The 25,795-nt window shown below is 38.2% G+C and overlaps 1 protein-coding gene across 4 annotated transcripts in view; it reads left to right on the top strand.

Annotated features, from left to right (window-relative positions):
- LOC127449054 (disks large-associated protein 4-like) overlaps positions 1-25,795 on the top strand; it is a 237,406-nt gene that overhangs the window by 147,919 nt on the left and 63,692 nt on the right. For all 4 annotated transcript variants that reach the window (XM_051712159.1, XM_051712157.1, XM_051712158.1 and 1 more), the window contains 2 exons: positions 13,438-13,485; positions 23,467-23,958. In XM_051712159.1, coding sequence (XP_051568119.1) covers positions 23,535-23,958 — 424 coding nt within the window. In that variant the 5' untranslated portion in view covers positions 13,438-13,485; positions 23,467-23,534. The remainder of the gene's footprint in view (positions 1-13,437; positions 13,486-23,466; positions 23,959-25,795) is intronic.

Here is a 25,795-nt window from a genome sequence, read left to right as displayed (position 1 = left end):
AAAATCAGCGGATGGGTGAGGCGGGAACTAACCGTGGCCTCCACTCTGTGTTTTGTTCCCCGAAATTTAATCACAGTGGTCACCACAGGGTAGTTGTGAATATCGCCATGCACACACTTCACCCTCACTGTTTTTGCTGTGCCCAAAATCTCGTGTTGAACCAAGCGTTGGTGGATAGTGGTTTGATTACAACCCATGTCCACCAATGCTTGGTGAGTACCCCCCTTGACACTTACCGGTATCTGGTACACTCCGGCCCGATCGGGGGCAGCCTGCGGAGTGTCGGGGATCCGGACCATCGTCCCAGCAACTCCAGCAGACCGGCCCAGGCACCACACCCGCACCTGTGTTGGCGGACACTTCCTCCTGCGGGGGAGAGTGGCAGGGCACTGTCGCTGCTGTGGGCGATGCAACACCCCGCATGCAGGGAACTGGCTTCGGTGGCGGGACTCCGTGCCTCCATGGGGCAGGAACGGGCTCTGGGGAGAGAGCAGGCGATGCCGCTCCAGACTGCGGTCAACTCGCTGCAGGATGGTCTTCTTCAGGTCCTCATAAGCCAGGAGGTTTGCCGCTGGCAGTTGTTGTGCTGCAAGCTGGGCTTCCCCGGACAGCAATGGGAGCAACGCGGCCAGCTCCAGATCTCAGCGGTCTGCTCAAACAAGTCGAGGAAGGCTTCCGGGTCGTCCTCCACCCCCATCTTCAGAAGCGTGGGCTGGGAATGGGGCTGTGGTTGTCCAGGGACGCGGCCGGGGCTCTCTCCTGGCTAAGAATGCTCCGGATCGCATGCCGGTCCTCTGCTTGAGCCCGAAGGACCTCGAAGAACCGGCAATCTTGATCTTGCCGGAGCTCAAGCAGGGATTGTTGGTGGGACTGGTGTAAGCCAGCGAGGGATTTGAAGATCTCTGCCAACTGGAAGGACTCCATGGGGCGTACTTCGAGATCCCGGGTTTCAGCACCAGTGTAACACAGCTTCACAAACAGAAGGGAAGGAGAACACAGGGAAGCAGGTTTTTCCAGGCTTAGGTAGGACTTTTAATCGGCCACTTCAATGCTTTACAACTTCACAAATTCATCAGCTTCACAGGCACGTAGTCACTTAAACTCATTAGTTTCACAGGCACGTAGTAACTTAAACACATCAGCTTCACAAACATAACAGATTAAACTCAACAGCTTCAGGAGCACCGTGGCCTTCCTTGTGCCAGACTCTCTCTCTCCTCTGCTGGTGGCGAGGCTGCTTATATGCCGCTCTCCTCATGCTCACTGGAATTAGAAACAGGTGTTAAACATAATCTAGCTCAGGTGCAAGTGCCCTTACGGCTTTCTCTCTCTCCGGACAGATGCTTGACCACGTCCCCGCTGCCACAATCTTATTTGTAGATTTCAGCTTGGCTTCCAACACCACTGTAACAGGGTTAAAATGGGAAAGGAGGAGGCGGGAACCGGCTGAACGGTCAAAATAATATATAATGAAACAAAAAGACACACAACACAAACGCACACACGGCAGCTGTGTGTGGCTCTCTCTCTCGAACTGTCACATCCCGCTGCACTTATCCCTCTCCTCGGCTGATTAGCCCGATTGGAGGCCGGGCGTGCGTAGTCACGGCCTGGCCCCGCCCTCTTCCACATCACAACCATCATCCCTGCTCTCCTGTGGACTAAACTAACACAGCTCTCCCATCCCTATCTGTTAGTGGATTACCAACTTTCAGACAGACAGCAGTCAGTAAGGCTGGGGAAATTCACTTCCAACACCTGCACTATCAGCACTGGCGCCCCCCAGGGATGTGTGCTCTCCCCACTACTCTTCTCCCTGTATACCAATGGCTGCACCGCCAAGGACCCCTCTGTCAAACTCCTGAAGTTTGCGGATGACACTGCTGTCATCGGCCTCATCCAAGATAATGACGAGTCTGCATACAGAAGAGAGGTTGAACAGCTGGCTCGCTGGTGCAGTCATAACAACCTGGAGCTGAACATGCTCAAAACAGTGGAGATGAGAGTGGACTCCCCCCCCCACCTCAACATCCTTAAAACATTTTCCAAATGTTGCAGTGAGAATGTTCTTCCTTTGTTATTATGAAACATTGTGCTAATGTTTTATAAAAGAACATTGTATAATCTGTTACCTCAACAACATCCCCAAAACATCCTCAAAATGTTGAGGGCAAAATGTTCTACCTTTGTTAAAACATCATATTACAGGAACGTTTTATAAAAAAACGTTCCGTCATCTCAGGCCTCAATAATATCCTCAAAACATTTTACAAATGTTGCTTTGATAATGTTCCTCCTTTGTTAATATGGAACATTGTACAAATGTTTTAGAAAAGACCATTCTACAAACTGTTACCTCAACAGCATCCCCAAAACATCCTCAAATGTTGTGGGCATAAATGTTCTACCTTTGTTAACACATCACATTACAGGAACATTTCATAAAAAACGTTCTGTCATCTCAGCCTCAATGACATCCTTAAAACATTTTCCGAATATTGCAGTGAGAATGTTCTTCCTTTGTTATTATGAAACATTGTGCCAACATTTTATAAAAGAACATTGTATAATAAAAATTAGTAAAAATGTGTGTATGTTTAGTTTATCTTCATGTTTTTATGATGATGGTTTATCTAGCAGTACATAATTTGTGTATGTATAATAAAAGAAAATGTTCTACCTTTGTTAACACATTACAGGAACATTTTATAAAAATATTTTTTCAAATGTTGCAGTGAGAATGTTCTTCCTTTGTTGTCATGTAACATAACATAACGTTATATCTTAGTTAACATTTAACCTTATAGGAACATTATTTGAAATGAGAAAACATCCTTAAAACATTCTTTGAACATTAGATTAAAAGTTTTCTTTAAAACATTAATAGAACTTGTAGGTAATGGTAGCCAATGTTGTGGGAACGTTCCCTGCTATCTGGGATGGCATCTGCCGAGATAACTGAAAATAGTTGCGACCATGCTGCTGTTTTTAATTATAATTTGGGAGCAATAATTGTGTTTACTCTAGCAGCAGAACTAGCAAACGATCAAGCTAGTTTATGGCACAAGAAGGTGCTTTCCTGTGGCAAAGCCTCCTGGGAGCCGTAGTCCCTTGGGATCATGGTTGAAATTAGATTTAGAGGGAATACCACAAAGGAAGGTTGAATGATATTTTATGTGCCAGCTTTGGATGTCCACATACACAATAGAGGCCTTTAAATGGCATTAAATCAACTCAGATCCACAGAGACGAGAATACAGGCTGCCCAACGGCATTGCACACAAACACACACACAGTATGTAGTATACAGTAATCCCTGTAGGGCCTGAAAAGGCAGCACTTTAGATGGCTTGCTAATCTTTGGGGACGTTAATCTCTTTGCAGTCCGGGCTGGTTGTTTTGCAGTACAGCATATATAACACATGCTGAAGGGCAGTCAGTTTATTCAGTTATTAGTTTGAGCATTATTACTTGTGTTCCTTAAGAGGTAGTTCTGCTGTGTTGTGTACCTTTTACATAGAGAATGAAAGTAATTTTGAGGGTCATTTCCCCAGACTTTTTAAATTGGATATATTTCGACCAAAACAAATTTCACTGATAGACGGCGCTGTTTAAAATAGGATACTTACTATCATACTACTCATATTGTTGTTGCAATATATAGCAGGGTAGGGTTATACACATTAGTGCGAAAATTACAAATTGTTTTAATTATATTGGTGTTACATTCTCAATCTGTTCAGAATTTATGTTAATGAATTGAGAATTTATGTTAATTAATTGATTAAACTGACATTTTACATTTTTAAAATATGCCCTCATTTAGGTAAAAAAAATAAATAAATCCCAGGAAGTAATCAAATCCAGGGGTCAAATATATTTACTCCTTTAATCAGGCTTCAAAGAGTTAAAACATTTTTATACAAAATGTATGTGAAAATTACCTTTTTAATTTCAACATTGCATGCTGAATCATGTAACAATAGTCGCTTTTCCACCATCGGGCCAAACAGTTCATTGTGAAACCGTGCCGTTCGTTGCTGATCCGGGCCAGCTGGTGTGGTTACGGTCTCTTGTTCACTGTGGTGCTGCGGAATCAGGATCAGAATGTACGTAATGATGCCGTGAGAGGTAAACATTGGACCGAGTGCGGACTGTTTTTCCCCTGGTTTTTACTCTGCTAAAGCACAGAAAAAAACAGGATACGTCACAAAAAAGAAAGCAAGGAAAAGGAAAAGGCAAGAGGTTTAGCATCATATCTAGCATAGTTAGCGTAAAGAATCTCCCTGACGAAAAAGGCATGTTGAAAAATTATGTACTGCTAGATAAACCATCATCATAAAAACATGAAGATAAACTAAACATACACACATTTTTACTAATTTTTATTAACTTATAAATATTAGCAAACTAGGACTGAGTTACCTTGGTGTTGGCAAACTGACAACCTTGAGTCACCACGTAGGCTACTAAAACATTACACCAGCACGGTTGAGCATGGTTAGCTAACCGTGCTGAAAAATGAGGGCAGAGAACATTTTGTAACCATACCCGGCTGAACCCTGTACAAGTGGAAATGCTACTGGAACTGTCACTCGCCATGCTCAGAAACGTTCGGCCCGATGGTGGAAAAATGGCTAATAATGCATAATGCTGTTTGAAATGTTAAAAAAAAAAGTTGAAAAAACAGAATATACTGTACTGCGCTTTGTTCAGTAATGGCACTTTTCCACTGCACGTTACGGTTTGACTCAACTCGACTCTGCTCGCTTTACTTTTCTAAGCTTGCTTTTCCACTGCAGTTTAGTGCCACCTCAATGTGGGTGGGATTATAGGCTGATCGTCATAGTTGCGCCGCCTCTACTGCCATGACATCATCTTAAACGCGACACAAACATTACTGACTAAACAATAACACGACCGCTAGCTGTTAGCTACTAGCTTATTTTGCTGCCTAAAGCAGTTTTACATGGTGATCTTACACAAGTGTAACAGTTAAATTGGCCTGGTTGTTTTAGAAGCAAACTTTCCAGTAGCTGGTCAACTAAATAAAGTGAAGCTTTCAAGCAGAATATAGAGTTAACGTAACAAAACGTACCATCCTCCATCATGGACTCCAACAATGCCATGGCCGAGTCCAGGGCACTCTCCCTCCCATTGCTCGCCGGTCTATTGCCATAGATAGTGTCCATTTGGTCGAACCATTTCCACTTTCTTCTGTTTGAACCACTCCGGCTGTTGTGGTTCTTGATGGTTCTGTAGTCACTTTGAAGATTAGTTTGTTGTTAATGAGAGGAACGTCTGCAGCTCTTTTACTGACCACGGCATGGTTTTGCGCAACAGCCATTTCTTTTTACAATTCGAACGTCGCGTGAACAAATGATACTGCTATCGCTGTTGCTAACTTTAAAACTAGTGGGTTGATGTCCCGTGTCGCAAGTCCAGTGACGCTGGTAGTGACGATTCTCTCTGATCAATCAGTGATCTGCAGGGTTTTGACATCACATTTAGTATCGGCTCGGCTTGCTTGGAACCTCGACCGAGGTGGTACTAAAAAAAGTACCAGGTACCAGGTACTATCCACAGTGGAAAATCTCCAAAAAGCGAGCAGAGTCGATTCGAGCTGTACCGTGCAGTGGACAAGCCCCATAAGTACTATGCTAGTATATTATTTTGAACATAATCAAATCTTAGTTTGTTTGAGAGGTCCGACATGTCAACTTCTGGCTCAACCAATGGTGTGAGTTTAGGGCGTGACTACCTGATTTTTTAAACAATGGAAGATGGGGAAACTTTTTGGAGCCAGGTCCAGACACATTGACCTGTGGTGCTCGAGTGGGACATTTAGGTCAGAATCCAGTCTGATGATTACAGAGATTACTGTAGGATCATTTGGAAGGTTATTTTGGACAGAAACTAAATCTTGGACACTGCACACTTCCTACAAAATCAAAGAACAAATGGTTGTGATGTCATTTAGAACAGAATTTGGCCAAAACAAAGGTGTTTTTGAGTACATTTTGGTGGTTTCGGTGGTTTCGGTGGTTTGTAAGAGCTCACCAGGGTGAACTTTTAAGAAAACTTTTTACCGGCTGCTAAACACCTTCTTACTGCCGTTGGTCCACATCATCGGTTGATGTGACCTGGAGCTCCACCTACTTTGAGGTAGACGACTAATTCCCGTTCAGTCAGTTAAGATCAGTCAACATTAACACATCGGCATGTGCAAACTTACCTACATTTGTACGATCGTTCAATGTCATGCAATTTATTTTGGTTTAATTAGTCTAAAAAAGGATTAAAATCTTCTCAAATACTCTTTAAGTACCCATTCAATCATGTACCATCTGCAGCTGAAAGCCATTCACACATCTGCTCAAAGTAAAATATGCCTGTCATCGTTCTTTTGTCTGTATTCCATCCATTAACACTCTTTTATATGCCCATTTTTGCAGTAGTTTCAGTGTCATCATAAATTACAATAACAGAGTGTAATCGGCGCATATTATGGCCGCATATAGCATGTTAGCACATTAGCATCATTAATTCAGAATTTGAACAAGACAAATTAAACATTTTATACTGCATATATAATACTTTAAACCTTCATTGAGTGGTCAAAACAACTTTTTTTACTGATATCATATGAATTCTACTCATAGAATGAGGCATAAAGTCATTGATAACACATTTTAATGTCACCTTATTTAAGGATTTACTGAGCGTCCTCATATTTAAATGTACTGTCTGAATGTTCGGAAACAGTATACCGTTGCTTGGCTGTTTAGAACTTCTTTTTACCCCTGATCGAAGAAAGAAGAAGAACTTCTCCGGAAGTATATCGGGGCCTTTAACCAGGAGTCTGTCTTATGCCTAGTGGACTCTACACGACTCAAGCTCGTCTCCTTTGAGGTTTTGAGTCAGCGACTGGTCTGCGACAAGAAGTCTTAAGATCTCACGATGAACGGTCCTATTGTGTGCGCACTCCTGTGACATGCTGAGACTAGTCCCAGACGCTAATGACTTGATATTTAGAAGTCTTGTTGTCAGGTGTGAGCGCTGTCCCGACGAGTGAGAGACCATTATGAATCAAGACCAATGCAATATTGAGAGAGCACAAGAGAAGGGCAAGGTATTAGGAAGTAGAAGACAAAAAATTATTAGAAAATGTAATTAAATTTCACCCTCATCTCCCTACTCGCTGTCTTTATTATTTTCAGCTGTTTTTATTATTTTTTTTCTTTTGCAAATTAGCACAAATAGGCGTAAATATGGGCACGAGCCATTCTTTCATGTTTGTTGAAAAAGTAGAGCAAGATATTGGGTAGCAGGAGGCAAAAATAATTAGAAAATAAAATAAAACATCACCCACATCAACCTGCTCGCTGTATTTAGAGTTTTTTTCCTTTCTAAATGGTGCCAAAAAGCGCAAAAATGGGTGAGAGCCGTTCATTCATGTTTGTTGTCATGTTATCAAGAATAAACTTCACAAGTTTGTGAATGAATTTCATTATCTTAATTTTAAGATGCATTTTGGGAGATCTGTTTGAAACAGGACGACGCTAAAGGCAGCTGTAATGGTCGGTTTTTGCCGGTAACGTACAGATTTAAAGGGAAATATGCGTACAATCAGACAATCAATCGAATGCATGAACATGCACAATAGGGACAAAGATATGAGCAGCACACACACTAGAAGCTCAGTTACAGGTACTGCACTAAAATAACTCAGAATTTTGCTCTAAATATCATGTTTGTAAATAATTAAGAGAAACTGTGTGCCAGTTTTTAGTGCTTTCTTTCCCGTCTTTTACTTTATTTGTGCTTTATTATCATTCAGTAAGACACAGGCATAATGATTGGCATATGTCCTCATGAAATCAGAGACTCTCTCCTCGAAATCCGAACACAAGTGGTCAAAAGAGATGACCAGGTGTTACGGTGATGTGTCTCACTTGTACATTTGTGATCGGATCACCCAAAACGCATCGTAATACCAGTGTACACATGGCCTCAGTTGGGGATGAATGGTTCTGTAGTTGATACACTACAGTCCTGTATTGTGCACACTAGCACAACGAAAAACAAGACTGTGAGTTGCAGATTGCAGATGGCAAGTCATGTAGTGTACGCTTGGGTTTAGTAATCTGATCTAATCCATTTAGATAAAACCTGAGAGACAACAAACATTATGGCTCTTTATTTTAGCTCTCTTTCATCCTTTTTTTAACCGTTAGTTTAACCCGACTGTCTATGGTACACTCAATATTCTGTGACAGATTGACAAGAAATCCAAACGAGATTACAGCTGAATCTCTTCAGAATAAATAGATCTCCCTCTTTCCCTTCGCAATCCAATATACTTTCCATCGTAGGGGAATTTGATGATGTGCTCTGTAAACTTGCATTTAATTTTATAGTCTTAGCCAAACTTGACTATTGGCTTGAAGTCTGGTCCAAATTGCAGTTTGTTCTGGACAAGAACCGCCCACTTAAACAGACATCTGACTGACATGTGAAGCGACGAAACACATTTTGTTATTTTATGTTATGTTTATGATCTGATTTATCTTCACGACTTTGTGTAGAAGCCAATCAGCCAGCATGGTTGGAAATTCTCAGCAAGCTCTTGCCGTTATTGTGTGTATAAAATGAAAAGCAACCAATCATAGCTCTTTGTGTTCTTTCATGCCATTTAGGAGCGGGTTTATCTGAAATAGTTGATATCACTATAATATACGGATAATAATTGTAATAATAATAAAAATTGTATTTTCTCATTAGCAGTATTTTTTCCCCTGCTGTCCATGTCGTTGCTTGGCAATTGTGTTTTTCATCTCACATTTGCTTTTTCTTTTCTTTTTTTTAAACTTTTTTTTTATTATTTGAAAACAAAGAACAAAAAGTCATCATGGGTGTTACAATATCAGATCACAGTACATTTTCTACATACATCTTGATATATAATTTCACACTTTTCTCAATGGTGTATATACATAATCCATTTTTCCCAGTACTCGTTACATTTTTCTAAATTAAGCCTGAAAATAAATGTGAGTATTTCCATACAGTATATTTCATTTATAATCCCTAGCCATTGATCCCCTGTTGGAGGATCAACCTGTAACCATTTACGAGTTATGGCTTTCCTACCACTTGCCAAAAGTATCTTTAATAAGTATTTGTCCTTGACTAGTACAGATTCTGGTATTTTCCCTAGGTATAGTGTAAGGAATGAATAGTCAATCTCCACTCCCATTATCTTTTCGAAAAATATGGGAATGGTCAGCCATTGAGATTCCACATTGCCTCCAACAAAATCCCTGGCTCTGTGTGCCTGTTTGCATTACTGTTAATTTAGGAGTGATGAATCGCAATAGATTCTTCCATCCAAACTCCCTCCAGGATCTCGAGTTTGTAGTAGTTGCCTGTGCATTACATATCTCTGTCTATTCTTCCCCTGTTATTTGGGAGTTTGACTCTTTCTTCCATTTTTATTTAATGTACTTTGTCGAGTGATTTCTTAGAGGCTTGTATACTTCCTTATAGTCTTGAAACCAACATTTTGTTGTCTTCTATTTTGTTTGCATTAGAAAATGTAGTGATTAAGTTGTAGTCATTTGCCTCTATGCTTTTTTCTTTTTTGTTAAAATAATCCCTAACTTGCAAATATCTGTAGAAGTCCCGCTTTTCTAGTCCAAATATGCCTGATATGACCCGATAGCTCTGTAGTTGTCCTTTTGAGGTGACTGAACAGTAATGCGTAATACCTCTCTTAAACCACTATTTGAACCTCTCGTCCATCCTAGCAGGCCCAAATCCTGGGTCATATGCTACCCAGCTCAAGACCCCAGCCTGTTTCACCAACTGTAATTTCCTCAAGATCCTGAACCACAACTTCACTGAGAATACGGCCCAATTGTTTAATCTGTTATAACTCCTTTCTTTTATGTCCTAATATCGACTGTATTGGTGTATCTATCTGTGTAATTTACAGGGTCTTCCATTTAGATTCATAGTTTGGTTGACACCAGCATACTAGGGGTTTCAATTGTGTAGCATAATAATAATCCGGCAGGCATGGTAGAGCTCTCTCTCCCTTCTCTTTTGCCAAATGCATTGTCCTAAACCTTAACCTAGGTCTTCTACTGTTCCAGACGAACCTCAAAATCATCCCATCCCATTCATTAAATTGTTTTTGGGGTACTTCTTGAGGCAATTCCCATTTGCTTTTTCTGACACTATCAGTTCGGTTTTGTTGATTTTGAACCCTGGGAGAGGAAAGAGGCAAGGTAATGCATGTATTTCCAACATGATAACTGGATGCCAGATGATATAGGGTCGTCCCATATGCAGGAAATTGCTTAGGAAAGTAGCAGTGGACAGGTCAGAAAGAGAAGCTGCAAAAAGTCGAAGTACTTTTTTTCAGGAGTGGAGTGGGTCATCGTGGAGCATGACAGGGATTTTTGAAGTTTTGCAAATTTGTTCAAAATAAATAAACTTTCAGAAGGCAAAGTTAAAGGGATAGTTCACCCAATTATGAAGCTTCTGGCATCATTTACTCACCCTGAATGTTGACGTTGCTCTTTCCCTTACAATGAAAGTGAATGGGGACTAACGTCTCCTTTTGTGTGACAGGGTAAATAAATAATCACATAATTGTCATTTCTGAGGGAACTATCCCTTTAAAAATGTTCAAAAAGAGACTGAAAGAATGTTATATTTATTCTATGCAAGCAAAGCATGTTAAGAAGAAATTATTTTGATCACATTATTTATTTATTATATTATTATATTATACACATTATATTATCATTTTGCTATCACAAATAAATTTAAACTCTACCAATTATAGTTCTCCAAACTTCAAGTGTATAAGAGTTGAAAGCAAACATCTGACATCTAAAATCACTAGCCTGAAGGGATTGTTGCAGTTTATTTCAAGTTCACTAAAGCATTTAATCGTGACTGAACTGACCTGAACATATTACAATTACTTTTCTAATAAATGTGCAAAGAAGTTAATCTTTGAACAGATTGAAATGGGTTTTTAAGTGGTTTAGTTTCCTTGACCAGTGTATTTCATCCTCTTTCCTCTCTCAGACTAATGTGACATTAGAGTTGTGTTTGAATAAATCACTGTTATTGTATTGTATTGTGTTGTATGTTATACTCAAATTGTTACACTGAATGTAATACCTAATGTAGTTTCTTCTATGTCACTTATAAATTGTGTATTTTAAAGGTAGATTTATTCTTGGTCCCAGTGGAGGACTGGCCATTGGGAGAACCGGGACTTTTCCCGGTGGGCCGGCCGCGAAATGGGGCCGCATGGGCCACTGCATTATGCAGAATGCGTCACAAAACGGCGCCACGATATGCAGAAGGGGGCGGCGATATGCAGAAAAGGACAGCAACCCCCCCCCCCCCCCCTTTGGGCTACGTAAAATTCCGGGCCAAATTAGTTGTCTAATGTAGACTGTTGTCTAATTTAGTCCATGGGGCTTCAAGTTCAGACGTGTCCTTCTTTAACATGAACACCAGCTCATCCATTATGCCGCAGATATACAGTATACAGCAGGACAGTTCAAGGGGTTTGCAACCAGTAGGCAACATACATAAAATTATTTTTGTTGTATGTACACTGTAAAAATAAATCTGCTTTGCACTTTTAAATGTACTGTAGGTAACAGATATTAAAAATACAGGGTTGCTTTTCATGTCTATACCAGTTAAATTGGGGGTGAGGGGAATAAACTCCTTTTGGGGATGTGCTAAAAAGGAAAATTTGTTAATAAATATATGTTTTATTTTAATCCAAAAAATGCTAAATGTTTGCTTTTCTAGGTATGATAGGGTTTGTTTGTAGTAATTTGGTGAATCCCACTAAAACAAGTCCTAGTCATATTTCACTGGTAAAATGAAAGAATTAAATAAGAAATTATATTTTGATGAAGAAAATGAAGCCAGTTTGAGGACCATAATGATTTAATACATCATAATGTTAATGCCAAAAATGCACAAAAATGGTTTTATTTAGCACAACAAGGGTCTGCTGTTGTTACTTGCCCAAAAAAAAAACAGTCTAGACACTGTAACATGGATATACATATTATACATGAGCTCAGAGTGATATATATGGTTTATAATGAATTGTTGAATACTTGTACATTTATTTGGACAGGCTTTAACATTCAGTGTGCCACACCAGGAAATTAACAGAACCTAAAGTAGTTGTTTGCTGTTTGCTTTCTAAACTCAGCTCCTCAATAGACTAGATTGAAGAATCAAGTACAAAAGACAGCAATTAACATAAACTAGCTACTGTGTGTGTTTCTGTTGCCTGAGATTTTCTTATCATCACATTGTCCCTGCAATCATTTTTTGCATCCATGGCATAATTAAGTCTGTAAGATGATTGATAGGATTAATTATGAATGTAGTTGGACTGGCCACAATCACAAACTCACAGATTATATTACAAGCAGGCAATCATATGATGATATAAATAGCTCCTTAAAGGGATAGTTCACACAAAACTGAAAATTATGTCAATATCTACACATCCTCATGTCTTTCCAAACATGCACGACTGTCTTCTATGAAACACAAAAGGAGAAAGAGAAACTGATCTCACTGTGAATTTGGCAACAGTAGGTCGAAAGTTCTTCAGCTGAAATCTGTCTGTACTTACCGAAATTTAAATCCCTGCCCCCAGTGGTCGGAGCTGGAAGTGATGTTGAGGTGAGATGTCCACAGGGTGGTGCTAAAAGCAAGTTGTTTTTAGTTGTAAATGATGTAATACAGTCAACAGGTATGCATATTTTATTAACCATATCCCTTGAACCAAAAACAACAATCATAAACCTAACTGTCAGTGGAGTAAAATTTTTATTTTAGAGTGAAAACGTAACTTCAGAATTGCGCTCAATTGTTTATGTGAACACTATTACTTCCTGGTTCCAGTGGGATCAGAACCCATGTCTCTAAGTAGCGCTCATTTATATTAATATTGTTTTGTACTATAATGCCATGAATATGTATGTCACTGGTTTTAGCACTAAAATGGTTTCTCTCATGAAAATAGCATCCCGTGTTGTAAGAGAATAATCTTCGGCAAATAGACATACATATGTAAATACCAGACACACAGCATCAGGGTTTGTAGTCTCACTCAATGAACCCTAAAGGCATCGTGATGTCACGTTAAATATTCATGAAGGTGAGTTCATAGATAAGTACTGTAGGTAAAGACTGATGATATCAAACCTGTCCCATGACAGCGAGGCGTGTTCATTTATCATAACTCTGCTGTTGTTTTTAGAATCACGTCTTTCAGGACGCACAATTCAGTTATTTGTATGAATATGATATGAGATTTGTATTTATTTTGCATATACTGTATGCTAATGATCCCTTTATGTTTTGTTTCAACAGGATTTCAACGGCTAGTTTTGGCACACAGAAATAGGATGACCTACAAATGTAAGTTTGTATGTATACAACTTTCCACCCCTTTCCAACCATGTTTCTTGGTTGTGATACCATGGTAATACCATGTTTATTTTTAGACATTACCATAATGGTGATACTGTGATATTCTTGAATCTGAACTTGTGTATGAATAAGGTAATCATTCAGTATCATGGTGTATAGAGAGATAAATAATATTTAATGATTCTGATTCTTCTCAACGATTCCGATTTCTTAACAGTTCAATTAACAATTCGCTCAGCAGTCTGTTATCAAATGATGAGATCATTTCAGATTTGGACAAAGCAGATATAACAAATCAGAGATAAATTTAATGATTCAATTAAATGATTCAACACACGTTGTGTGTTCCATGCTGTAGACTCAAATGGACTGGCTCATAAGAGTCATTTGTTTGGGAATCAGACTACACTTGTCAATCTGTATGTTTTAATTAAATTTAAATAAACGGCTCATAAGAGTCAATTGTACGGAAATCGAACTACACTAGTCATGCTACATGTTTTTATTAAAAACTGGTTGTGTGTTTTGCACTGTAGATTCAGTAAAGGTGCAGCTCTGCCACTGAATAGGAAAATGTTTTTAGGAAACAGTGCAGGAAACAATTTTTAGTGTATTTTAGTACAGTGTTCAATCCAGGAAAATCGAAATCGGATTAAGACCAGGTGATCAAACCGAATGCATGTTGTGTTCTCTCATCAAGGGCATAGATTTGGCTTGAACATTGGGGGGGTTGCAGTATAAATATTGGAGGGGTAGTACTTGCTTGTTTTGATTATTGGGTTGGGGAGGGGGGGGGGGGGGTACCTTCCCCCCTTCTCCCCGTAATCTACGCCCCTGTCTAACGTTGACCTAACTGATGTGTCCTCAACTCATGTTATACACTTCATAGCTTTAAAATTGTACATTTTGACTTCAAAATTCAGATTTTCCTAATTTTATTTTCCACAGCGAGCACATTATGCAAGGGTGGCGTCTTTGAAAGAGCTCATTATCTCAGTTAAATAATTGCTTTGACCTTGTGTTGTATTCGATCATTATACACTTCATGGGTTCCCTTTTTAGTGAAATAAATTTACTCAGTTGTAAGCTAATCCTCCTTTTGGTTAGTTTTTGTGACTTCGATTTTAACTGTCAGAAAATGTATTTTTTATGCGTACATTTAAATAAATTTTCTTTTTTGTTGCATTTAGATTTAGCATCCGAACTGCTGATTTAACAACACACAAACTAACACACATACAGTCCTCAGGCAAAGATATGTCTTGCGCTCCCAGCAAACATGCCATAATTAAAGGATTTCATGCTGATTTTGACATTTTGTTTCAACATTAAAAGAGTAAAACTGGGGACGAGTGTTATGTTGTTTCAAACTGATTTTGGAAGTCTTTTAACTGCATCCTACTCAGAATTTCTTCTGTTAAATTGACCAAAACACATCCAGTATTTTCTATTCCTGCCAGAAGTTAGTACTTTTTAACACAATGTCCTAACCAGGTGCAAAGCATACACACTGTCTGTCCACATTGAATGCAAAACTGCTGATCGATATGACAATCACAGCCAATCAGAACAGATTTGATGTTTGATCAAGCAGGATATTGGAACAAAGTGACGATGAGCTGGGAGTGTTGCCCAGTGGGACGCAGCAGAAATTTCAATGTCCTGTCACTCGTCGTTACTGGTTTGGTCAAAAACTTAGATTTACATGGAGGAGAGCTTCTACTGCTTGTTAATCTGTTACGTTGTGTGTGGTTAGGACAGTGTGAAAATGCTGCATGGTGTATTACATGACAACAGCAGTGCGAGTGTCCACATGTGACTGTGTTATTATCAATGTGTTAATGTTAGTGTCTATGCCTGTACCCGAGTGTGTGTGTGTGTGTGTTTGTGTGTGTGCATGCATGCATGTGTGTGTGTGTGTGTGTGTGTGTGTGTGTGTGTGTGTGTGTGTGTGTGAGAGAGAGAGAGAGAGAGAGAGAGAGAATATATTTAGAACCATGGAAATAGGGCAAAAATCACCACTGCAAAATGTAATTAGGACAAGGTAATTGTGAGACTTTCTTTCTCTCTCTCTCTCTCTCTCTCTCTCTCTCTCTCTCTCTCTCTCGGTCTGTCTCTCTTTCTCACACACACACACACACACACACACACACACACACACTCACACACACACATCTATCTATCCAACCATCCATCTGTCCATCCATCCATCCATCCAAAATTTCTTACCGGGTGCTAAACACCTTCTTACTGCCATTGTTCCACGTTATTGGTAGGTGTGACCTGGAGCTCCACCTACATTGAGGCCGACAGCTAATTCCCATTCAGTCATTTAAGATAAGTCAACATGAACAAATCGGCATGCAGAGTTATTAGCGATCTGGTACAAATGTATCTACATCTGTGCGATTGTTCACATAGAAAATCTTTTCAAGAACATGTCATTTGATTTTTTTTTTTTTTTTTGTTAAATTAGTCTAAAAAAGGAATCAAATCAATTCAAATACTCTTAAGTACCCATTCGATCATGTACCATCTGCAGCTGAAAGTCTTTCACACATCTGCTCACATCTGCTTTTGTCTGTATTCCACCTATTAACACACTTTTATATCTTTGCAGTAGTATCAGTGTCATCATAAATTACAATAACAGAGTGTAATCAGTGCATATTATGGCCGTGTATAGTGTGAATGTAAACAAGACAAATTACACATTATCTACTGCACATATATTGCTTTTCAGTAGTTCGCAAGTTAATGTAATCCTGCTTTGAGGATAGTGTAAGTGTGTGTGGCTTGCTGTCCTGGGCGAAGGGCTCGAGGCTTGACATGAGCTCGAATACAGTTTCTTCAGAAAGTTTCTTCTTAACTTTCTATCGTGACCTGCAGCAGAATTGAGCTGCAATAGTGGGGTTTTCCCTCTTGCATAGAACTCCAGGATTCCCTCAATGTACGGGTGCATATTCAGTATGTGAATGTGATGGACAGTTGATATTTTACATTGGTGTGTATAAATGGGTATAGTTTGTGTATGTGATTTTCCCACTGTACTCCCAGAAATGTTGAATTCTTGCCACTGTGTTGACATGTTGTTGGGCTCCATCCTATGACGTTTGTTATTTGGTCTGTTTACGCACATGCGCACCCTTCAAATGCCCATTGAAATGTCGCTTACGCGTTTACATGTCCACATAAGCTGCATTCTCCAGGAGAAACCCAGGTGTGCTAAACTGCTTTCTATTAATCCCTTAAGCGGCGTAGGGAAATCAGCGTTCTTGTTTACATGGCGTTTCAGAACACCACTTTCTGCAAAAACCCTGTAATAAACCATTTTCTTAAATGCATGTAAACATGGTCAATAAGAACTTTTATCATGGTCAAATTTAAAAGTGTTTTTAATGCTAATCCCACAGCTTTTTAAACACTAATCAGTGGTGATTCTTAAGTTATGAATTATGGATCTTTAAACAAGTGTCTCACTATAACAAATTTTGAACCGATCCTTACACCTGTGCTATTTATGTCCCAAAAAACCCCATTCACACATCACAGGATCTGCAAATGACCCTGAAGTGTTTGTGTGTGTGTGTGTGTGTGTGTGTGTGTACTGTTACAGCAGGAGCACATACACACATACACACACACACACACACACACACACACACACACACACACACACACAAACACACACAATCATCGTTTGAAAGCATCAATTTGCCAGAGCAACATCTCAGTCACACTGTGGAAACCCATCTGCTCCTCTCCTCCACAAACACACACACACACACTTCTTTCTCACTGAGTTTCCCTGTTTTCCATCTCTCTCCTCAATGAGACAGGAAGATAAATACCCCAACATCATACAAAACACGGACAACCGCCTGCTATAATAGATGCATTCTTAAAGGTTTTTGAGGAGTGTGCATGTGCATGAACAGACCAGATAGCAAACGTCCTAAGATGGAGCACAACGAAGAATTCAACGTTTCAAGTACAGTGGGAAAAGCACACAATAAACTATAACCATATATACACGCCAATGTAAAATATCGACTGTCCCTCACGTTCGCGTATATGCGCTCGTCCATTGAGGGAATCCCAGAGTATGACGTAAGAGGGAACACCACTATTGCAGTGCACTTCCGATGCAGATCACGATAGAAAGTGAAGGAAACAAACACAGCAACAATTCTGGAATATCTGGAAATAAAGCGAAGAAACAGAAAATAAAATAGCGAAGTGTTCCTCGGATCCCATGTTTGTTATTTGCATAAGCGTTGCTGGGAAATAACATTACCGTGGATAAAGCTGCTTACTGACCGAGCCACATATATACAGGAGTAAAGAGAAAGCCTCTAACACATCTCATGTAAACCCCTACACTGATTTCGAGCTTTAAGCAGCTTTCTCACAATAAACGGCTTTCTGGTGTCCATGTAAACTTATTCAATGTCTATTTAATGTGTTTGCCATTTTTGGGCAATTCAACACCATTGCATGTGTTGTTATTTTATTTCTTTTCTATATTATATTTTCATAAATGTAATTATGTGATTTTATAATGGAGTGCTGGTGTTGTAATTTTAGGAAAGGTGTGACTGCTACTGACAAATAGATATTTCAAAGGGATAGTTCACAAAAAAACAAAAACAAAATTCTCACCATCATGTTGTTCCAAACCTGCATGACTTTGTTAAGATGCAATAAAAGGGAATGGTGATTGAGACAAGCATTCTGCCTAACATCTTCTTTCGTGTTCCATGGAAGAAATTAATATGGATTTGGAACAAAATCATGCAAGTAGATGATGACAGAATGTAAATTTTTGGTTGAACTAACCCTTTCAGTGAATACAAATACAGTATATGACAGCTACACATTACAGGAAAAAAAAATAATCACATCTTGGGCATTTTTGTCACTTTCAGTGTGGTTATTTGGTTAATTTATGACCCTTGAAATGGCACACAGATGCTTCGTAGTGTGTTATATTTCGTTTTATTTCACATCGGCATTGACGAGATCTTCAAAGTCTCTTGAAGTTTCGGGTGGTCTAGTATTATGTTTAGGCTCTTGGCGCCCCCTGCTGTCAGAATGAGTGAGCTGCTTCTTTCTCTGTGAATGAGATCAACAAAGAGAAACCTAAAACCATGTCTGAATTTCTGTTTAAAAGGCATCAGTATCCCTGGATACCTAAAATACAGTGGATAACAGGAGTTTATGGTAAATAATAGACCTCTATTGATGCTCAGGATGAACCTCACTATGGCACATAACGTGTTTATGTGTATGTCTTGTGGTAGCAGAGCCCACCTGTGTTAAACACACCTCACACACCACAGCAGATGGTGACACTCAGCCAACAAGTTAGAAAAATATGGCCTGTACACTAGAGGTACTCAAACACATAGTAATATGTGTAGAAAGTAATTTAATCCCCTCTCTCACTCTCTCTCTCTCTTAAAGACAGACAGCTCTTTTATTTTATTTATTTTTTTATTATTTTTATTTCCTCTGCCTTAATTTATGGCCTCCTGTGGTTGTTTTGCACTCACTGTGATGGAGATGGATCACCTGTCTGTGTTCTTTTAGCTGTTTCTTGCTGCTCGTGCACGTCTAGATACTGATGGCAGGATTTTGGTTCCTGTACAGCTAAAAGCTTGTTGCTTGAACGAAAGTTTTCTGGTGAGCAGGTGATGCCATGGCGCAGACGGTCTGGGCATTCAAACAGTTCAATCCGCTTTACCTCCATGAAGCCCATCTGTGTGCAAAGTGCTGGCATGGGATGAGAGAGTGAGAGATGGTTTTCAGAAATTTTTTATCACAAGTTGTACCTCAAAAATATTGATTTTCAAAAGATGATTGTTTACCTACAGTGGACCATAAAGAGTTTGGACACTTAAGTCACACTTTAAAAAATGTCTGAATGTTATTGTATTAGATGACAATTAGAGGTTGACCAATATTGGATTTTGCTGAAAACAATATTGATTAATTTGAAAAAATAAATAAATAAAATCCCCTCTGTCCAGTGACAGGGCGGTCCAGATAAAAAAAAAACTGCAAGAGTCCAAATTGAATGAAATCTCATATACAGTTTGTTGCCAACAATAACCAGAAAAAAAACATAAGATTTGGCCCAAAATCTCAATAATAACCAGAAAATGTTATTTCCCCCAAAATACAAGTAGTAACCTGAACAAAAACTAAGATTTTACCCAATATCCTAATCATTTCTAGAAATAATAATAATAATAATAAATATAGCTGCGAGCAGCAATTAACGGGGTTCAAGCGGTTTAAGGCCTTTAAGCACATGCATAAAAAGGTATTATGTTTTATACAGCAAGCATGTAACCACCTAGATCATAGATGGAATAGACCATTTACAGCCAATACAGGCAATTTACTAAGGAAATATATGGTTTTTAAAGCTTTTTAAAGCTCATAGCACCACCTATGGTCCGATCTCCATAAAAGTCTGCATGCTTGTTTAGAATCATATGTCGCATGTGCACAGCTAATTTCGTGAACTGAGTTTTTGTTTAGGAATTATGGGCTTATTTGTACACTTGACCACACCCATTTTCTTAAATGACACTGTTATAGCTACCCAAAGGGTGAAGTTAAAAATAAATTGATAATTATTGCCCTAGAGAGTCCAGAGAATTGTACTGCATTGGTTTTATTGAGGTTGAGCGAAAAACCTAAGACTAGTTCACAAAAGTATGTTTTTTACATAATTGTGTATATTTAATGAACGATTTGATTGACAGCAATGGTTCTTGAGGCAAAGTTGTTCAGTATGAGGAGATCTAACAAATAATATAAATTATAGCTGCATCCCAATTCAGAGGCTACATCCTTCAAAGGTCGCATTCGAAGGCCGATTGCATCACTGCTGCGCGACAAAGGCTGTCCCAATTCGAAGGCTCCTTCAAATGCGGCCTCCAAATGCGTCCTTCATTTCCCATGAAACGAAGGATACAACAGATGGATCCTTCACGGCCTTGCCTACCCCAGAATTCATTGCACGCCAGTGACGACAGGAGTTTTTTTAGAGAAATTGCCGATTTATACTTTTAAACGTTAAGTATTGGGCTTCAACTTACTCAAATATCTAATGATACAAATGTAAAAAAAAAAAAAAACTTTAAAGTGGTTCAAATGTTGACTTATATCTTACTAAGATGTGATTATATATAGTTTATACTCTTTATTATATACAGAAATGAACCATTGTGAAAATATTTAGACAGTGTGTGAACCCTGTTTTATTTTCAGACAGTTTAATATAACTTTCAAAAAAGTCCAATACAAACATTACAGTGACTCGGCAGCTGTCACAGTTGTTTGGCAACAAGAACAGGCTAGTAATAACACCTAAAAACATGAAAACAGCTCTAACTACACAACCGTTAGTCTGATTGTGTTGAAAGTCGGCATGCAGTGACTTTGTCCAAGGTGCCATGACTGACTCTTAGGACATTGGCGTATTTCAGAAAACATGGCTGCCATCGGCCAATGAAGTTTGAGCACCTATTAGACAAGGTTACCGGAGGCCGATAGGCACAAAACTCGGTGGGACTGTTCGACTCCTGGCCCTAGAGGTCTGTGAGAAATTTGAAAGGAATCGGCCAATGGATGGCGCTAACGAGTTTTACACCTTTGTAATCACGTGGTGTTTCACACATACACACAATGGCTGTGTCCCTATTCAAAGGCTGCATCCTTCGAAGGACTCAGACTTCAAAGGCCACGCCTTTGAAGGCCGCGAAGGTCGGACTGAGTATTGTTAATTGGGACAGTCTAGCCTACGGAACCCCTAATAATAATAATAAAAATCTTAACAATTACAATAGGGTTTCAGCGCTTGAACCTCTAATAATAATAATAATAACAATAAAAATCTTAACAATTACAATAGGGTTTCAGTACTAAGCGCTTGAACCCCTAATAATAATAATAATAATAATAATAATAATCTTAACAATTACAATAGGGGTTCGGCGCTAAGCACTTGAACCCCTAATAATAATAAAAATTTGATCCCAACAATAACCAGAAAAATAAATAAAATACAATTAAAATAAAATACGATTTGGCCCAAAATCTCAATAATAACCAGAGAAAATGATTTTCCCCAAAATACCAGTAGTAACCTGAACAAAAACTATGATTTTACCCAATATCCTAATAATTTCTAGAAATAATAATAATAATAATAATAGTAGTAATAAATATTTGGCCCCAAATCCCAATAATAACCAGAAAAAAAAAAAAAGATTTGGCCCAAAATCTCAAAATTAATGAGAAAAGGGAAAGGATTTGGCCCAATATCCCAATAATTACTGGAAAAAATATAATAATGTAGATTTGGCCCCAAATCCCAATAATAATAAAAAACAAATAAAAATATTTAAAAAAACATTTTGACCCCAAATCCCAACAATAACCAGAAAAAAAGTTTTGGCCCCAAATCCTAATAATAAACGGAAAAAATTAAAATAAATAAGAAAACAAATATTTGGCGTAAAATCTCAATAATTACCAGTAAAAATAAGATTTGGCCCAAAATGCCAGTAATAACATATATAACATATTTACTGTATATATATATTTATATGTAATATAATATCACAAGTTGTACAACAAACATATTGATTGTCAAAAGATGATTGTTTACCTACAGAGGACCCATAAAGAGTTTGGACACTCAAGTCACACTTTTTGAATGTTATTGCATTAGATAACAACTAGAGGTTGACCGATATTGTATTTTGCTGATAACAATAACTGATTAATTGGATTAACTGATTTAAATTGGTTTTAAAAAAATACATTTAAACTGTTAAAAAAAATAAATAAAAAAAAATAAAAAAAATTCCCTCTGTCCAGTGACAAGGCGGCCCAGATATAAAAACTTCAAGAGTCCAAATTTAATAAAATTGCAGATACAGCCCAAAAGCCCAATAATGACTCATGGGTGGTGTTTACTAAGGCAAGAATCACTCTGAACCCTTTTGCAAACTATAGCAGGGTAAACTTCTACAGCTGTGAATAGGAGCAAATATTATTTTGTTTCCATTTGCTCCAACAGCAAAAGAAAAAAAAAAATCCAATATTACGTTTCCACTACTTTTCAAAAGAGGGACAAAATAGAGAGAGATGGATTACAACAGTCAGAAGAGAGAAAGATGCCAAATTTACTCTCACTCCCTCAAACCCCATCACAGCAAACCTAATTTTTTTTAATTAGTGCCATTGAGTAATGTAATTCATTAATGAAAAAATTTAAAATATACAAAAGTTTGTTAAAGCTGTTAAAATAAGGCAAAATTGCATTTTCACAATCTGTGAAAAGGGTCCATTGCTAATTGCTCATACCCTGATGGCAATTCATTCTTTTTCTCATTTTAAGCATAAACTTCACTGCATTTTGTTAGATTTCTCTGAAAACTGTACTCAATATATTTTATATATATATTTTTAAGGCTGTCAATTTAACGTTAAATCAGTAATTATGTAAAAATAATGTATTAATTTTTTTTTGATGTCTTAGAATTATGTTAATTATTATTGCCTATTTATTTTTTAATTATATTTATAATCATTTGAATTATGATATATTGAATTGGTATATATTCAATTAGGATTTTCTTAGCAAATATTAATAAGTCAATTAATTTTGATTAATTTGATTGATTAATTAATTGACAGCATGTAAAACTTTAATTGATTGACAGCCCTAGTAATTTTTCTTCAAGTAAATGTATCTGGTATTTAGAATGTTTAAATATTTTTATTGGAAAATGAGACACAAAGATTCAGTAAGAAACATTGTCACCGTGGCAATGAGTTTTGCAGGGGAAAGCACCATTCACATTTTGCTCAGAAAATGTAAACATCTTGTTCTCAATATTTTGCTTCTACTTTTTTCATTCTATCTCTCATTCTGGTATTTCTCAGGGTATTTGCTTCTTCCTGGTGGCACCATGTTCCTGATCTAGGGTGGGGGGGCGTTGCCCCGTTCTGCCATGAAAGGCTACACCCCCCAACGCACCCGTCACCTGTCCAACTACGAGCCGCCCTGTTCTCCCAGTCGTCTGGACACTCTGTACACCCCCTCTGCTTCGTCCACCCTGTCTCACACCCCGTATCTCCTTCCAGTAGCCATGGACCACTACGGGGCCCTGGACCCCCATCACTTCTCTCCGTCAGCCAGCCCGGGTGGCCTCCAACCCGACTGCCTGATGCCAATCAACAACCAGCTGTCGTCCAGTAGCACCTTCCCCCGCATTCACTATAACTCACATTTTGATCAGGGCGAGTTCGGTCACTCTGCAGGGGACAGTATCGGGGGAATCGGTACAGGGACGCTGGGGACGTCCATGTCCATGGGAATGGGTGTCGGAGTCGGTCGGACTGCCATGATCACCAGTGGATCAGCGACGATATCTGGTAAGAAATGGAGGTTTGTTAAAATATTAAAGGGAAAGTTTAAGTTTTGTCATTATTTACTCACCCTCGTGTAGTTCCAGACCCCTTCTTTGGCTTTCTTTGTTCCTTGGAACACAAAAGGAGAACTTTTGAAGAATTTATTTGGTCGTGACTATGAGTTAAATATGACAAAAAATTGTTTAAAGGGGAAAAGGTGAAAAGGTCAAGGTGAGAAACATGCCACAAATTAGTGCAAATCACAATCTGTATGGCACAATTAGTAATGAAGCAAGAATATAAATGGATAAATAATCAGAATCAGAATGAGCTTTATTGCCAAGTGTTCTCACGTGCACAAGGATTTGTTTTATTTTTATTTTTTATTTTTTTTGTGATAGGAGAAACAAGTGCACACAGAACATTACAGTGTAATGTACATTACATTACAAATAAGACTGAATTGAATAAATAACAAGTTTCAAACACTCCCTCACATTTCATTGTTTAGACAAACCAGTCCCTCCAGGATTTTGTGATATTGCGATTGTAAGAATTAATTCAAATCCAAAAACGTTAAGCATTGTTTGCAGTAGTTCACAATTTTTTAATAACTCCCGCAATTTTTCTAGTAGGTAAACCAATCCCTTTTCTCCATGTCTGACAGCGGCAAATGAATGCTCAAAGCTTTCAAAGCAAGACATTTCCAACTGTGAAGCCTCCATTCTGTCATCCCCACAGAAATAGAATAAGAGGCGTCTCTTCCTCTGTCACTGTTATTAACACTGCATGTATAAATCCACAACGACCAAGAACATTTGCCATTACATGACTGTTAAAGTGGATCAGAGCTCTTTGCATTCACTGTCAAAATCATTAACTATGTTTCCATCCAAGGATTTTTTGCGAAAAAAGTTTTAGCGCATCAGAATAAAGCTGATGAAAAGTGTCAACATAATATTTTTCTGTTTAACTCTAGCGCATAAATTCTATGTTGATACTTCAGACTGGTTTGGAAACACATTTATCGAGAAAGTTGACATTAACGCAGAAATGAAGTGTCACATAACAGAATTTACCCAAATCGTTAGCCTGTGTTTAATCATGACAACAAGGTATGCATCCTTGAAAGCCAGTTTATTGTACGTGATTATGGATTGATCTTAACGGCATACCTGCACAGATCTGATGCTGGAAGCATGACACTTCCAGGAGTGCCAACACAAATATCTCATGTCATGCACATTGACAAGTGCACGGAAAACAAATTAATGACCACTATTTGCGATTAATTTAATCGCGGTAGACATCCGTTTATTTATTACAGTTGCTTTTCCACACCATTCAAAATAATAGATGGCAGTCATGGAATAAGCCCACAATACAAAATACAAAAAAACATATCATTTCTGTGCACAAACATCAGTATGCTTTTTTGGAACACTATATAGCCCAATTATATAAAATTATTGGCTTACTTTTGAAAAAATGCAGGCAAAATCCCCCTGTATTAAATTAAATTACCAAATTAATAAAGCATTAAATAAAATAATTAATTAATAAACAATAAAAAATTATATTTTAGATCTAGGCCTATATATGCCTTTTCTTTAAACAAACTTAAATTAGCCTTACCCTGTTGACAAAAAAAGTCGGCTGAATGACATTCTCAGAATGTTCTACACTTTTTCAAGTCTATAAACTATCAGAACTATTTGTCCAATGCTGAGTTCACTTTCAAAAAACTAGCTTTTGAACATTTTAAAACTTTTAAATATTTTAAATCTAACCCTCTTTACCTCTGATCGCATTTGCTCAGCTTCTTCAGAAAATGTAAATTGATATTATGACATTGAAATTA

The sequence above is a fragment of the Myxocyprinus asiaticus genome, chromosome 12 (genome assembly GCF_019703515.2).
Source record: "Myxocyprinus asiaticus isolate MX2 ecotype Aquarium Trade chromosome 12, UBuf_Myxa_2, whole genome shotgun sequence".
Taxonomy (NCBI): Eukaryota; Metazoa; Chordata; class Actinopteri; order Cypriniformes; family Catostomidae; genus Myxocyprinus; species Myxocyprinus asiaticus.
This window is presented reverse-complemented; position numbering and strand designations above follow the sequence as displayed.